The 17,215-nt window shown below is 34.5% G+C and overlaps 1 protein-coding gene across 6 annotated transcripts in view; it reads right to left on the bottom strand.

Annotated features, from left to right (window-relative positions):
* CNTLN (centlein) overlaps positions 1-17,215 on the bottom strand; it is a 269,734-nt gene that overhangs the window by 89,539 nt on the left and 162,980 nt on the right. For 4 of the 6 annotated variants that reach the window (XM_023533714.1, XM_023533712.1, XM_023533713.1 and 1 more), the window contains exon 14: positions 3,969-4,063. In XM_023533714.1, coding sequence (XP_023389482.1) covers positions 3,969-4,063 — 95 coding nt within the window. The remainder of the gene's footprint in view (positions 1-3,968; positions 4,064-17,215) is intronic. The other 2 variants (XM_011365337.2, XM_011365335.2) reach the window with 1 other exon arrangement.

Here is a 17,215-nt window from a genome sequence, read left to right as displayed (position 1 = left end):
CTCTTCTGATCATCTCAAAAACATGAGGTATGTACAGCCAATAAGTACCTTCCCAGAAGAGGAATGGAGGCTCTGAAAACTTATCTAAATGGTAAACATTTCTTGGTTTGAACTGGGATTCAAATTCAGGATTTTGTGCCCCTCCCACTATTCCACAAGACATATGGGGAAGAAGAGTCATATAGATAATGAACAAAGAACTGTAGTCAAGAAAAAACAGAGTTAAGCAAGAAACCTAAGTGATTGAAAAACTATATGGTCTCATATTTACTTTTAAAACAAAATTCTTCAAAGGGGAAAACATTTTTGATGTACTGACAACCAATTATTTAAAGTAATATTCCAGAAATACACAAGATGAAACTTATGCATATTTATAACACTTTTCAGTTTACTTATGATGGTGAAGATGTAAGTTGTTTACTAAACATGTTTCAGTCATCTCTGATTTACCCATCCTCTATACCCGCTATTCTTCTTTTAGTTCAACCCCTTTCATTTAATTCAATGATCATTTACTGATTGGTTATCCTGTTTTGGGTCACCAATGTTTTCCAACATAATATGAAGAATCTCAGCTAATTTTAATCACTTTTTTCCACAGTATGATATACTTGTCTGCTGTTAGACCTATGACTTTATAGGGCTTACTCTTGACCTGAAGTAGAAGTTTATGAAAAAGTTCATACCAGACTATTATAGATCTCTGTGTATTTCTGCTGAAAAAATTCTACTGTTTCTTCTCGATGTGAATACATTATTGAAGAGCTGAACAATGTGACAAAAAATACAGTGTTCAAGAGTGCATGAATTCTGGCTGAAACTTTTTTACTTCTTCCAAATCACTCTATCTCCAAATTTTATTCTCCATTTAGTAAAACACTACAAACAAATAAGGAACATCACTTTTTACAGTCCCTTCAGTTTTTTTCAGTGGTCTTAGTCACTTTAGTATAATTTTCATAAATATATTTTAAAATATTTAACGTGTTAGATTCCAGAGTGGAGTGAGCAGCATTTACTTCATTTTTAAAAATGTATTTTGTGCAAATTAGCAATTATGCCTTTAAAAAAGCTGATTTTGACACTAATGGTATAAAAATATTAATAAGCAGCATGGTCTAGGGGAAATTTAATTTTGAGTCTGGTCTAGATCTCTACCTCTGGTTGCTTTACCTAGTGAAATATTTAACCTATTTTACCTTTAGTTTCCTCATCTGTGAAACGGGAATGGTAACACCTATCTTGAAGGTTGTAAGTATTAAATATAATCACACACCATAATTCCTGGAAGATAATAAGTTCTAAACAGTTTATCACCATCATCATCTATTATTAATCATAATAGCTATTTAATAAAATTACTTGAGCTGAAATATTACTTGTACTAAATATTACTGAATTAACCATAAAACCAAGTTATATTTTGATTAAAACATTACATACTATAAACACATGAAACAAATAAACATCTTAAATTTGAGATTGCAATTCTGGAGATTTGCATTATTTTTTTCATTAAAATCCATTTAAGTTTGGGTATAACTCATGAAAATTTTATATACCAATGAAAAAAGTCTGTTTAAAGTCTGTTATGTTTAAAGTGTGTTAACTGTTTAATGTGAATCTATGTTTAATCATAAGAACTGGCCAAATTTATTTGCATTTAAGTTTAAAATGGAGGATAAATAATAAAACATAGACACTACTTCCAAAGACTTTGAAATGGAAACTCCATAGCACATATTAAAGTGTTATTCAAGGTATACCCCTCCAAATTGTTATTAAGTTAATTTTAAACCTCTAAAAAACGAAAGGAAAATTTCAATATGTATTTGAGAATAAAAATCTGGGGAACTGTTAACAGCATTTGGTTTGTGTGTAAATCAGTTAAAACCCATACTTTTCCTCCAGTACTAAAACTTTAAAAAATTTACCAAAAAGATAGCTCCTTTCAAAACAAATAAAACACTTGACTTTGTGAAGTGTGTGTATTACATACTTTGCTATAGTTGCCATGACAAAGAACCACAGGCTGTGTAGCTTAAACCCGAGTAACTTCCTTTTAATTTAATTATCTCTTTAAAGACCCCAATCTCTAAATCCAGTCATATTCTGAGATAATAGGAAATAGGATTTTTACATAAGAATTTTGGGAGGCACAATTCACTCCATAACAGTGTGTAATATTAATATATTATTTTAAAATAATCTACTTATATGTTTCATTTCTACTATACACAAATACTGTTTTCACAATGTTACTATCTTTTAAACCCATCTTGAATGAGTTTCATATACGTTGTGGGAGCGTAAAAAACTATTTTTCTCCCATCTTCTAAGTTCTAGCTTGGCTAATAATACTTAAATTCATATGTGCTAAAGTGAATATGATAAGGTGATTATACAAGTTTTCCTTCCTGAAGCAGTTTTTCCTATCTCAATCTCTAAGAAAAAGAAAAGGAAGGAAAAACAAAACAAAACTCTGAGTTTGTTGGGCTTTAATTGATTTCAGCTGGAAATACTCTGCATGCCAGAGTGGCACATTCCTGGCGGACTCATTCCTGACTCCCACAGTGTACCTTCTTGTAAAATAAGGAAACTCAACTAAAAGGGGTTAAGTCATGACTCACAATTGTATTAGAAAATATATAAAAAAATATTGACAAATTAGAGTGCTAGTTTCACATAGGGTCCAATGAAAATGATTTCTGTTGGTTTTTGGGGGCTTTAAATGGATTTCTGAATCCACAATGGATGCAGTCATTTATGGCATTTGGAATGAAATCATGGATTTCTTTAGAGTTTCTACCCCAAGTCAGTAAGTAGTGGCAGAGTATTATATATTCAGAGATAAAAGTTACACAAAACCTGACAGACAAAAATATTGTTCTGAAAAAAAGACCATAAGTCAGTATGAACCATATGACAGTCTAGCTGGTAGTGTGCACATTACCTCAATGACTCATTTTACCTTAAGATAAATGAATGTATTTCTTGTTCTCTATTATCATGTTAACCTAAAAGTGGTAATAATGAGATGACAGCCTTTGTTACCTGACCATATGCCAAGTGTTAGATGTATAAGAAATCTTGTCATCTGCTGTAAATCACTAGATTTCCTACAAGTCAATTCACAGATGTAAGAAATGTAAGTAGCCACGTTAATATTTTTCTTTATATATTTGTACAATTCCCGTTTTACGTAAATATTCAATGTAGGCAAATGACAATCAGCTTTAAGAATAAACCTATTAAAGAACATTTCCTTTACAATAATAACAAAAACTGCTAAAAGCAACCAAGCCCATTTAATTAAACTGGATAACAATGTATTTATACATAAGAATATAAATTATGTACAAAATTGTAAATATAAATGTTAAGATTTTTAAACAACATTTTACTATTAATAATAGCCATGATGTGAAGTGACTACAGGGTTTACATGGATGGTTCTATTAAAACAAAGATAACTGCTAAATCAACTGGTCAGAAATTTTTATCCAAAATGAGATGAGTCATATATATTCTCAAGCTGAAAAATAAAATTATAAACATTTTACTGTGATGAAGCTAAAACGTCTGTTTTTTTAGTTCAAATATTGTAAATTTGAATGTTTGTTGAAGTATAACAGAGAGTCTCATATGTCTCATTTTAAAGTTAAACTATTAAGTTATAACTAATAAACACAGTGTAAATTTTTATAATTTCTATTGTCATTCTCGTCATTTCATCTTTGCAAATATTTTTAATCTATGTCAACAGAAGCACAAGTGTTTCCACATTTATTTCACTAACATTGATTTTTTTACCCTGTTTTGGCAAGCCAATGTTTTTGAATTATGAATTTAAATTAAGGATTCACACAAGGTTTAAGTTCATGCACCCTCATTTTAAAATATAATCCTTAATGTTAAAATTCAGATTTAACTTGCTCAGCTCAATATCTTAAAGATCAGACTACCTTCTGTAATGTCTTCTCCGACATTTCTTTCCCATTCTTCTCTGGAGTACTCTTCTTGACCCCATCTTCTTCACTGCATCTAAAGAATTGTTCTGCTAGAGAATAAATAATATGTTATCTCATATACTGCTAAAACACTGTCCTGTCATTTGAAGGAAAAGGGTTCTACAGTTTCTCAATTATGAATAGTCTAGTCTATTTTATTGTCAAGTATTTGGCCAGTAACTGACCTTTTTTAAGATTTTCAGTCACATCATTACATATCTTTGTAGTGTCACTTTTTTTTTTTTTTTTGCAGTAAGATTTTCAAAGGTACAGCAGATCTGCAGGTTAACAATACTATACTTTTATTCCTATTTTCATCCTTTTGTAGACTATTTCCTCTTTGCCTTAAAAGCAGAATTCACTGTCTTTTTATCTACACGAGTCACTACTAGTTTTGTTCTCTGGATCATGTTCCCTGCCAGGAGGATCAGAGTAATTGCTGAACAAAGCAAACAGTAACAGAATTAGGGTGGACTGAAACTATAACTTATCACCATCTTTTTTTCAAGTAAAAGATCATGCTTTGGGCAGAGTAAACTATAAAATCATATTTCCCAAAAAACCATGCTTTATAACAAATAAAAATCCAGGTAATGGGTGAAGATGTTTCTAGAAATTATCCCTACACTGGTCATGCATTTGACTATGAAAACTTTTCAACCCAGCAAAAATGTATAAACAACTTATTAACCTTAAAGGAAAAAAAAACATAAAATTTCAGTTAATTTTATTAAAATTGAAATATATTAAAACCTCTAAATACACTTTTGTTATGGGAAAAATTACTGTGACAAATTTAACGAACACTTTCTTACTGAATTATTTTCGGGATCAATATTACTCAAAGAATAAAAAAGGGGGCAAAGAAGAATATGCAAACCTAAAAGGATACATATCTGTGTTAGACTGAGATGATTTTGCTTTAAAGTATTCTTCGCTGCTGTAGGTCAGTGTAAAACTTTGATTTATCAACAAAGAAAAAAGAAAACAATATTATTCTCTGTAGAGTAGAAATCCTCTTGGTATAAACAGTGACTAACAAGTTTGTTAGAGTGAATTAGGCATTTCTTTTGTCTTTGAAACATGACATATCCAATTAAAACTTCTGTACTCATGAAATAAATAGAACACTATCCTAAGGATAATAAAAGCTAGAATAGGTAGAATTTGCCACCTCGGGAATATGTACCTTTACCTTGATAATCATCTTTTGGTTCCTAAGTTTCTTTTTCTAGTCCCCTAACACCATGGTGTTGAATTCATCTACAACACTCTTTCAGCAATATAGAAATAATATGCAAATACAATTCTTCTGTTCTAGTCATTTAAATATCTGCTATAGTTTTAAGTGAAATATTTATTCCCAAAAATATGAAGAAAATTGTTCTATACTTAAAGAACATTACAGTGCTAACAATAACTAAATCCATTAAAATAAAGGCTGAATATAGATTGCAAAATGAATTTGGTTGCTGCTTTTGTGTTCCTGGGTATGAGCAAGGCTCACTGGTGATCTGGCTATGTTCACTTATGGCTGTCTGCTGAAAAGTTGGTTTCTCACGTTCACAGGTTTTATAAAGAATATTCAAATACCTAGGCCCAGGCATGAAGAAGAGCAAGGAACCAACTCTGCCCCTTGTTCCTTTTCCCATCAAGAATTTCAGATTTTGGAAAATGAACAAAGAGGACTAGTTAGAAATATATACTTCTATTTTTGTTTCTTATGTTAGAAATCACCTTACTGAAGATTTATTTTTAATATTTTAGTACTATATGTTTTCCTTTTCTTTTTATCACTATAAAAATTCTTTCTGATTTATACTTTTTTATAAAAAATTTTTCTTCTCTCCCCACTTTTTCTTTTTAACTTTTTACTTATTCATAGTTGTTTAAATTTATTTTATTCTACCTTCTAGTTTTTCATTTTCTCTTCTTTTGGAGTACATTAAAAATTAAATTCTTCTGCAAACCTTTCTCCTTTTAGGCTTTCTTTCAGCTATTTTACATATTATTTTTAAAAATCTATTATCATTTATAAAGAGCTATAGAATATGCCACCCCAAAATATGCTGCTATGCTATACTGACTATTCTGAACTGGAAGCACTTGAAAAACAACAAATGTAGGGAAGGGCTTTCTCTAAACTCCTCCATGGAGTTTTATCAACCAGGGACAATTTACTCTTATCACAGGAGAGGGGACTAGCAGTGTACTTCACACCCAAACTTTGTAACAAACTTCATACCTCTCACCTAATCTTTTAAGTGAAACTGAAGGTCCTTATGACACTGATGAAATTTACTTTTAAATCCTAGATCTAGAAATAGTACCTCAGAGACTTAGCCTTTCTCCAGGATAATCAGCAACCCCTGAGGCAGCAGAAGACAGTAGCCCAGACCTGACTCATGGTCATAAGGTCTGGACCCCTGACAGGCTAAAGATAACATAACCCAAGTTATGTTTTAGCTCCTGAGCCCTAAGGTAGAACGACTCCCTGGCTACCTTCCCATAAGTTGGACAGAGGTTCGGCAAAAGGGATCACAGAACTGTCCTCAAGACCTGAAGAAATGATTTATTAATGTTACCTCACCTCCAACCACTCAGCTCAGAGCACGACTCTGAACCCCTGATAGTGTCTTGTGATTTTGCCCTGTATAACTGGTAACCTACAGGCCATTGGGGAGTCGGGGTTTTTCAGTTATAAGCTCTCCATCTCTGAATTGGCCAATTCAATATTAAATCTTTTTTTCTTTCTATACTGCAAACTCCTACTGGTGCATTTCTTTGGGCCAGTGTAACAAGGCAGACAGACTCAAGAAAGAACATTCGGGTTCAGGTAACTTAAGACCCCATTCACCTTTCCTAAAATCATTTAGTCTCCCCTTCTTCATTTTGTATTAAGATGGTATTTAATCCTGAATTCTAAAGCCACTTCTTTGAATTGTTCACTTTTCTCTGGCTATCTCCCAGGTGTCCATGGGGTATACATGTTAATAAACTTCTCTTTCTTTTTCTCTTGTTAATCTGTCTTTTATTACAGAAGTTTCAGTTAAGAACTCAGAAGGATAGAGGGAAAATAAATTTTCCTCCTCTACAATTATTTTTTTACTGATCATATGATGCTTCCGGCATAGACTTTCTTAAACATCTGTTTGTGATTATATCAACTTGGGAGATAAAGAAAGGGGAGTATGTAGCAATTTGTGTACTGGTAATTTCCTAAATAATATTGTTATTGTTACAAAGTTCAATAGGAGTGAGAGGAAAATCTTTTGTTATTTGTAACAATCCCCTTTCAACAATACCTGAGTTTATGCTAATAAAGTGACTCTTGATAGACCCCTAGATAGATTTAGGATGGGGGTTGGTTGTCAGAGGAACCAACCACATGATTAGAGGTTTGGAATTTTCAGCTCCATCCTCAGGACCTCCAGGGAAGATAGAGGGGCTGGAGATTGAGTTCAGTCTCCATGGCTGATTTAATCGATCATGCCTATGTAATAAAGCCTCCATAAAAACTCTTAAGTTACTACATTGAGAGGGCTTCTAGGTTGTTGAATGCAAGGTGTGGAGGCTCCATGCCCCTCATACTATACCTAGTCCAACACATCTCTTCCATTTGTTTGTTCTTAAGCTGTATCCTTTATAATAAATCAGTGATAATAAGTAAAGTGCTTTCCTAAATTCTGTGATCCTTTGCATCAAATAATCTGAACCTGAGGAAGGGGTGGTAGAAATTCTCACATTTTAGCCAGTTTGTCAGATATACAGGTGGTAGCCTCGTACTTATGACTGGCATCTGAAGTGGGGACAGTCTTGTAAAACTGAGCCCTTAACCTGTGGGATCTGTGCTAACTCTTGGTACTTAGTGTCAGAATTAAATTAAATTGAATTGAATTCAATGGTAGGATAATGAGTTAGAGTCCAGAAAATCAGAGAAATGGTGGTTAGGTAGCAGAAAAATTCACAAATTTGGTATCAGAAGAGTTCTGAATAAAAACTCATACTACTGTTTTAGATAAATGAATTGGGATATGTAGGCATTATTCAGCAAGACCTGCCATGAAAAAAAATTTATTTTTGGTAACTAAACATTGTCTCCTAGGCAAGATAAAAGCAGATCAGCCACTATACTTAGAACCCATCTTCTCTTCTCTGAGAAGTGACCCTCAGCTAATAAAAATTAAAGTCCCATGAGTTAGAAGTACAAGACAGAACTCCTGTTACTGATGGACAGGAGAGAATCTCAGTTATTAGATGACCTTGGTGTTTAGCTTATCTTTTTTGAAACCAAACCAACCCCTTTGACTTTATCCAGACAAGAGCCTTGGGAAGAATCAATGTAATCAGTTAACTATGAAAGAAGTAAGCCATTATTGTTACAAGCACATCTATTTTGAAAAGGAGGTTGTCAGGATAACGAAAGTACAGACAGTCCACAACTTATAATGATGGTTTGAACAGATTTTTTGAGTTTACGATGGTACTAAAGCGATATGCATTCAGTAGAAACCGAACTTTTCATTTTGAATTTTGATCTTTTTCTGGGCTAGCAATATGCAAAATGATATTCTCTTGTGATGTTGGGCAGTGGCAGCAAGCCACAGTTCCCAATCAGGTACATGGTCACGAGGGTAAACAACTAATACGCTATAATGTACTATTTGCCAGTGGTTTTTGGATATGGTGACCTAAGCAAGTTTAAGGTAGGCTGGGCTAAGCCATGATATTTGGTATGTTATGTGTACTAAATGCATTTTTGACTTAATATTTTCAATTTATGATAGATTTATCAGAATATAACCCCCATCATAAGTCAAGGAGCATCTGTACCTTTTTCTAGGAAGAGAGGTAGGAGAATAGGAGGATAGGTAGGTTTTTTGCTTCTTCATTGTAAACTACATTCAATAAATAAGCTTCATTGCCTTAAAAATAAAATGTCTTTATACAAGGGTCCTCAATTCTGTCAATTCATGAGGGCCTGTTATGAAGATTGAATATGCTGTCCTTAATTCCCCTAGCTAGCTAGGAGGCCATGTGTAACACCCTCTGGTTACTTTTATACTATTCATTCAACTCACAGTTTTTAAATATTTTAAGCAGTTTATTTGCTATGTTCAAGTATTTTATTGTGTTAACTATTATTTTTACATTTAAATTAATGAGCTTTGTGAAGTACAAAATTTTAATTTGTGTTTCTGGTTTCAAGTATATTTCCTGTCACAAAATATTTTTTAATTAATTTACTTTCAATATTTTACCATATTCCTAATATTAATACTTTTGTTTCTTTAAAAATTTTTTAGAATTCCTGTTTTTAATCTTTTGTTTTATTAGTTATTATATATATGTATGTGTGTGTATATATATTTCAGATACAAGAGGGAAGCATGACCTTAAGCCTAACAGCAGCAACCAAAGGATTACACACACGTAAAATATGCATTTTAGATATGCAATGTATATAGAATATTTTGAGGGCACGAAAGAGAAAGCAGATGAAGGAATACAACAGAATATACCATCCCAAAGTATGCCTCTTTAGCATAAGAATTATTGTGAGCAGATGATTTTTAGAAACAGCAGACATAGAAGAAGCTAAGAAAACAGAGAAATTATCCTTTTGTAAGGGCAATTTACATTTATAAAGTAAATCTCCATTTGTAAAGGTATCTCCCTCACTATACCAGGAAGAGACAGATGCCTAAAACACCAGAAATTTTTATTAATGAAGGTACTGACTTAATATTACATTTTATGCTACTTATTTCTGGTCACCTTCCCATATCTGGCTTCCTCCACAATCTTCACTTATTTGTTTCATCTGAAGATGGTATTTAAGCCCAAATTCTAAGCCATCTCCTTGGGTTACTTATTTCCCTGGGTATCTCCCATGTATATATGAGATATAAATGCTAATAAACTTGTTTGTTTTTTCTCTTGCTAATCTATCTTTTGTTACAGGTGGCCCAGCCAAGAATTTAGAAAGGTAGAGGGAACGCCCCTACAAAGGTTTCCAATAGGAAGTCACATTCTAACCCAGTCATTAAAGATAAGTAGGTCTTTTCCAGAGGAACTGACAAGGAAAGGAAGTACTATGCATAATTGTCCAGAAGTATTCAATGGTAAAACACATCTGGGGTTTTATTTTGCTGACTTTTTCCATTCAAGAATGAAAAAATAAGGCTAAACATATGAAAGATAATGCTAAATCGGTAAACAAAGGCTACATTACTGTGGGATAAAAGAATCTGGGCTTTACCCTGTAGGATGTCACTAAATAATGTAATTTTTAGGTATTTAAGTATACCCTCAATATATTAAAGACTGTAGTTAAATTATGGCCATAAAGAATTACTTAAGGCTAATTATTCTAACAATTAAATGACATTTTGATACTTTTGTTTTAAAAAATTCTGGCTGCATTTGAAAAAGCCTCTGAAAAATGATATCTCAATTATCTAAATACTTTGAGAGTGCCTCTCCTACAGAGTCCTCAACCAATTGTATATTTAAAAACTGTAATCCGTTTCATGTACATTTCTAAGTAAATCGGCCAAAGTAAATGGATCGGAAGTAATTTAGAATACCAATAGCCATTATGGGGAACTTCTGATATCCCCAAACTTACTTTTTTAAAAATCAAATTGGACAACCATAGCTCTAAAATTGGCAACACTCAATGGAATGCCTATTTCGACTGGTATTTTAAGGCTCCCAAAGGTTACCAGGAGTCTAAAATTGTGTCTTTGCAAAATAAGAATTTAAGATTAACTGAGGCAAACTAACAATTAAGGGAAGATGAAATGGCTTCCAAAGTCTCACATTCCTCTACTCCTGCACCATTGTTCTCTCCCTCACTTCTTTGTATCAGGCTCAGCCTTGGGTTCCATTTTCCTCTCCTCTGAACCTATTAGTACTTGTCCTTTTAAAATTAAGCTTTCTGAGGATCAAAAGGCTAAACCCCCAAATTCTTATATTCCCTGAATTAAAATTGAACTGCGATACTCAGTCAGATTTTCCTCAACATAATTGAAGATCTCCACATATTTGCTGAGGAATTTAATACAGTTGTTCAAACTTCTCAATCTAGTTTCTCTGACTTATGTCAGCTAGTTCATATGCTTGTCAGGGAAGACCAGGCTCAGTATTGGATGAAAACTGCTAACTGGTAAAATCCTGAAAGCCTCTTGAATTACAACCAGGAGACTATTCCACTGACTTATCATATGATCAGGCTCATGATATTGCTAAACACCTTAATCTGGCAATTCCTAGGGCTTTCTCAAAGCCTGTTGATTGGAATAAAATTCCGACTTGCTCACAAAGTCTGGTGAACTTGATCATGACTATCAAACTGACTACAGATTGTTTTCCAAGAACATTCTGGTCTTCTTTCAGATGTAGATTCTACTTAGGTAGCTTTTAACTCTATTAACAGCTAAATCAAGACTTTTCTCTTTTAGTTAAAAGGACCAGGATGGAATGGTTATGTCAACTTTAAATTTGATTTGGCAAATCAGCTTGCTCTCACCCTAGATGAAAGAAAGACTGCTAAAATTCTTAATTTTAAACTCTAGCAGATGAAGTTCCCTATACAAAACCTAAAACCTCCTAATTTCTCCTATTATTACAAAGAGCTTGGACAATGGAAAAGGAATTATCACAAATTTAAGCACTCCAGGCACCTTTGGCCTTCTAACCAGCCCTTCCAGTGTTTTCCTAATTCTCAGTGACAGCGCTCTGAGGAACTACAGGGGTTCATCCCAATCTTCCTCAGAGAAACCACTCTCCAGATTGGGAATGAATTTTTCTGTCTTTATTGACACGGGAGCCATACTCTCAATGCTTAACCCCACTGCTATAAAGTAGCTCCTGCCTTGGAGAACTAAAACAATTCAAATAGTGGGGATTTCTAATAAAGCTCAACAGTTCCTATCTATGAATCTACCTATTCCTTTTTGTTTAGGACCTTAGAGAGATACTCACTCTTTTCTCCTTAGTTCCTCTGCCGCTATTCATTTATTGAGCCAAGACTTATTAGAAAAGCATCATATCGAAATTTCTTTCTCTCAAAAGAGAGAAATAAATCCAGAATTTGATAGCAGCCATCAAATTAGCCAATCAGGTGAGTTAAATAATCCTTGGACAACTTTTATATGCTCCATTTCTGATGGTACTATAGTTAAATTTGGGAGCACCAATCATTTGTCCCTATTGGTTCAGCTGCCATCCTCTTTACAGGCAAAATCTTCAATTTATATTGGTAGAATCCACAGTGTACCTCCTTTCAAGATTCAAATATATCCCTTAAAACCCCTTCCCAGAATCAACCAGTACCCCACAAGTAAAGAATCACTTCAAGGTATAAAGCCCATAATAGAAGATTACAAAACTCAGGATCTCATTGTTCCTTGCACTAGTGCTGTAATACTCCTATTTTACCTCTGAGAAAACGCAAGAGCCCAGGGTGGAGGTTTGTCCAAGGACCTCCAAGCAATAAACAACACTATTATCCTTCAACATCCTATTGTTCCTAACCCTCATACACTATTAACAACCTTCCCAAATAAGAGAAATTTTTTACTGTGATTGACTTATACAGTGCATTCTTTAATATTCAGTTGATGAAGCTAGCCAATACCTTTTTGTCTTCACTTGGGAAGAAAAACAGTTCACCTGGAGAATAATGCTTCACTGTTACTAAGGGCCCTTCTTATTTCTCTCAAATTCTGAAGGCTGATCCAGATGATATGAAGTTTTCTAAGGGTTCAACTTTGTTTCAATATATAGATGACTTGCTTCTTTGCCCTTCCTCCCAAGTCTCCTCACAGGAGGACTGCATCCACTTGCTAAAGCTTTAGCCTTTAAGGGATATAATGTCCCCTTGGAGAAACTGCAGTTTGCTGAAACCCAGGTTTGATATTTATAGCATCTGTTATCAGGACAAGGGCTGCACCTAGATCCAGATAGCCTTCATGGTATCCTAAGTTTCCCCAACCCAAAACTAAGCATCACCTGCAAGGTTTTCTTAGCCTAGTGGTTGTTGCCAAAATTGGATCCCAAATCTCTCTTATAGCCAACCTCTGTATGTCTTACTAAAGAACAAATATCCCAACCCAATTTTAAGAGAAGAACAGGACAATGTGGCCTTAAAGTCTTAAAGGAGAGTTTAAGAAACCAACCTGCCCTTAGGCATCCCAAATACCAGATTCCCTTTTTCCTTTTTGTATTTGAAAAGAAAGGAAATGACCTTGGGGTACTCATCCAAAAACATGGGGACTACCATTAACCCATAGGGTATTATAACTAGCAACGAGACCCTCTGGCACTGGGATAACTCCCCTTGCCTTAGAGCCATTACTACAACTGCCCTTCTAGTTAATAGTTAAGGCTGCCAAAAAAATCAGTGTGGGATCCCCTTTAAGCATCTTTCTACACCATGCAATAGAAGCCCTCCTGAATTCTCATTATGCTCGTAATTTTTTTAATTACCTGCCTCACCTCCTATGAAATCTTTTTAACTGCTCTTTACATAACTCTTTCACATTTTAATAACCTTAACCCGCTTCCCTTCTCCCCTCTATTATAGACAAAACCCCTCGCAACTACTTACACTGATGGATCTCTCCTGACCTACTGATGATCTACAGGAAAATCCTTTGAGTAATGCTGACTTCTCATGGTTCACTGATAGTTCTTATTTCAAAGGCAAAAATGGTAAATATTGCACTGGATATGCAATATCAATACCCTTTGATATAATCAAAGAAGCACCTTTGGGCTACTACGGCCCAGGCCCAACAAGCTAAAATGTAAGTGCTCACATGGGCCTGCATGCTAGCCAAGAGCAAAACGGCCAACATTAATACTGAGAGTAGATATGCTTTTGGAGCAGCTAATAGTTTTGGAATGTTGTGGAAACAATGTGGCTTCCTTACTTCCAGCAGAACCAAAATTTTTAAATAGCCCATATGTTCAGGAATTATTGGATGCTATACTTTACCTGTTGGGTTAGCTCTTTTTAAGATCCCAGGGCATTCTAAACTTGATTCTCTGAAAGCTAAGGGAAATCACCTTGCTAACACTTCCACAAGGAATGCTGCCCTTAAAAAGGATCAACAGTCTCTGTCATGGTCCAAACGGATATTTTCCCAAATGATAACTTTGAAAAACTAGCTAAAGAAGCCCAACAATTGGCCTCAGAGAAGGAAAAACAAGATTGGAAATCCAACAATTGTTGGTTTGATAAAAAGAAGCAGCTCTGGTTCAGGCTAAAAAGCAACCCAATCCTACTAAAGACTAAAATCCCCATTCCCGACTACTGTACACACACTAAACCACTGGTCCACTGACCAAATGATAGCATTCATGAATCAATACTGGTGAGGAAATATTAATAAGGCTGCAGAAAGCACCTACTTCACTTGTCCCACTTGCCCAAAGTACAACCCAGGGAAGTTATTCACACTGCTCCCAGACATTTTAAATTGCTTAATGGACCATTCGAGGTCTGGCAAATGGATTTCATACAGCTTCCCTCATCTCATGAATATAAATATGCTTTAGTCATGTCTGTATGTTTTCTCAGCGGACTGAAGCTATCCCATGTACACAGGCTACTGCTTTTTTTGTGTGTGGCTGAAATCCTTTTGGAAAAGATCATCCCTACCTAGGGATCTCTTGTGGAAAGCCACAGTGATTGGGGGAACCATTTTACTGGTCAGGTGCTTCAACAAATCTGTGCTGTTTGGCAAGTTTTACAACACTTTCACTAAGCTTTCTACACTCAATCTTCAAGTTTAGTTGAATGCACTAACGGTATTATTAAACTTTCAGAAAAGTTAGACATTTTGAGTGTTTTGCTCTCTGTTTTGGGAGCATAGATGTGATACACTACATAAGTGAATCTAGACAGTAAAGAGACATTTTCTTCTGTGGTTTATAGGAATTAGTCTCATTATTTCAAAGTTGCGCTCCAAATATATTATTGAAACAATACACTTTTTCTATTTTCATAGAAAAGGAGTTTGCCTGTGAGTATGCATGCTTATTTTAAACCGGTATATTTTAAACTTAGGTATATTTTTATTTTCTTAAACCTCAAGGATTTTAAATATGCATAATACAAAATATATACATATTCATACACATGCATATATTTTGGATGCCAAGGTATAAAACGAAAAAACAAAAAACAATGAGTAGGCAGTAGTACTTTATAAAGAGAAAATATTTTATACAATCCGATAAATGCCTACTTAAAAATGTATTCCATACTTAATTTTAAAAAAGGTTAAATTATTCTTCTACCCATCCTTTCCTCCTGGCATTATTACAGTGTAAAATATTTCAATATTTCTTCTAAACTAAATGTAACTTTCTGTTCTATCCTGAGAAAGCTTATGTTATGATTTTTCTTTTCAAAAAAACGTTCAAATTAGTAGTTAAAAAACAGTCATGGGGATATAGAGTATAGCATAGGGGATATAGTCAATATTATTGTTATGGTTGTGTGTAGTGCCAGATGGGTGCTAGAGTAATTGGGGGGAATCACTTCATGGATTGTATAAATGTCTAACTTTTTAAATTTTAAAATAAAGAATAAAAAAACTCAATTGATAAAATTTGTAGAGGTCCTCCAAATACCTTGGCTAAAAGTATTGCTATTGGTCATTTTAAATATCAGATTCACAACCTTTGGAACTCATAAACTCTTAATCTTTGAGATAATCACAGAACACCCAATACACCTGGCCCCTGCCGCTTTTGATCCACAGCTGATAAAAAAAAAGAGATATACTTCAATATAATAAAGGCCTACTTTCTTCTACCAAAATTAACCATGTTCTGAGAGAGCAGTTTTGCACTGAGCACTCTAGAGAGATAAAGATCTTAAGCACTTCCAACCTGTAGATTTCATCTACAGGAAAAGATGTCTTCAGAAAGACTCTCTTCAACCTTGCTGGAAAGGCCCCTATCAGGTACTGCTAACTAACCCTTGTGCTGCCAAATATCAGGAAACAGACTACTGGATTCATGTCACACATCTAAAGAAAGCACCAAACCCTGACTGGACCTGCACACCATCTAGTGACCCAATGGTGAAGATTTCCCTGAAATTGAAGCAGATGAATTATAATGAGACAGTTTTCCCAAGATGTCCGAACCAGGACTGTTGAAAGTTGTCTGCCAAATCCCTGATGCTGACTCAGTGCTTCAGGGACGCTCCGCTGCCTATGATCATGACAACACATGAACTTTAGATGAAAAGTGCCTGAGAGTTCTCCCGTTTACCCCTCCTTGTTACTCCAATGTGACCATAACAGGTTTCCAATCTGTGCATTTTCCCTCTAATGACCTCTTTATTTGGTGGTGGTGGTTGGGGGAATGATAACCTTGAAGATACTTCCTTCATTCGGTTTCAGTACTTTTCCTCTCCTGGACCTCCTACTTCTCCATCCTCCAAGACCTAGGTCTATAAAAAATGCAGGAGACTTCTGTTCAGGTCTCCTTTGGCAGTGAGATAATCCCTGTCTGTGCTGATCCATCTGATTCTCAACTGGAGTGCAGCTCCATGGAGGAAAATGAAATGGGGAAGTTGAAGCTTTCTCCACTTTAGCCTCTTGCTTATACAGTAAATGACTAAAGGCTTCACTGTTACTTTCATTTTTGTCTATTACCTTAAATCAACTACTTGGACTCCTGAAAGCTCAGCTCTCTCCAGCTCAGTTGGGCTCCTAATAGAGATTATGTGGGATTGTATTAAAGATTCGCTACAACATAAATTGTAATTTTCAGCAAAGAGAAATTTAGTGTGGTAGGCACTTAAGGTGTTCATGTGGGAGGTATAGAGGAGGTAGAACTTATTGGAGAGGTAAGGTAATGAGTTTTTTTTTTGAAGGACATGCTTAACTTTTAGAATCTTATAAAAACAAACAAACAAACAAACAAACAAAACAGCCATAGAGAAACAGGTAGCAGGAAATAAGAAATATATATCTGGTACATGGAGAGAGATTACTAGTTATATAGATTTAGGATTTTAATTCGAGGAAAACATGTTCAATGATATAAAAGTAAGTCAGAGGCATCAGATTTATCCTTCCATATGGAAAAATTAAAAACTAGATAAAATATATGAAAAAATGGTTTTCAGACACTGGGTGTAAGACAATATAAGGTAGTCATCCCTGAGACAG

The sequence above is a fragment of the Pteropus vampyrus genome, unplaced genomic scaffold (genome assembly GCF_000151845.1).
Source record: "Pteropus vampyrus isolate Shadow unplaced genomic scaffold, Pvam_2.0 Scaffold109, whole genome shotgun sequence".
Classification (NCBI taxonomy): domain Eukaryota; kingdom Metazoa; phylum Chordata; class Mammalia; order Chiroptera; family Pteropodidae; genus Pteropus; species Pteropus vampyrus.
This window is presented reverse-complemented; position numbering and strand designations above follow the sequence as displayed.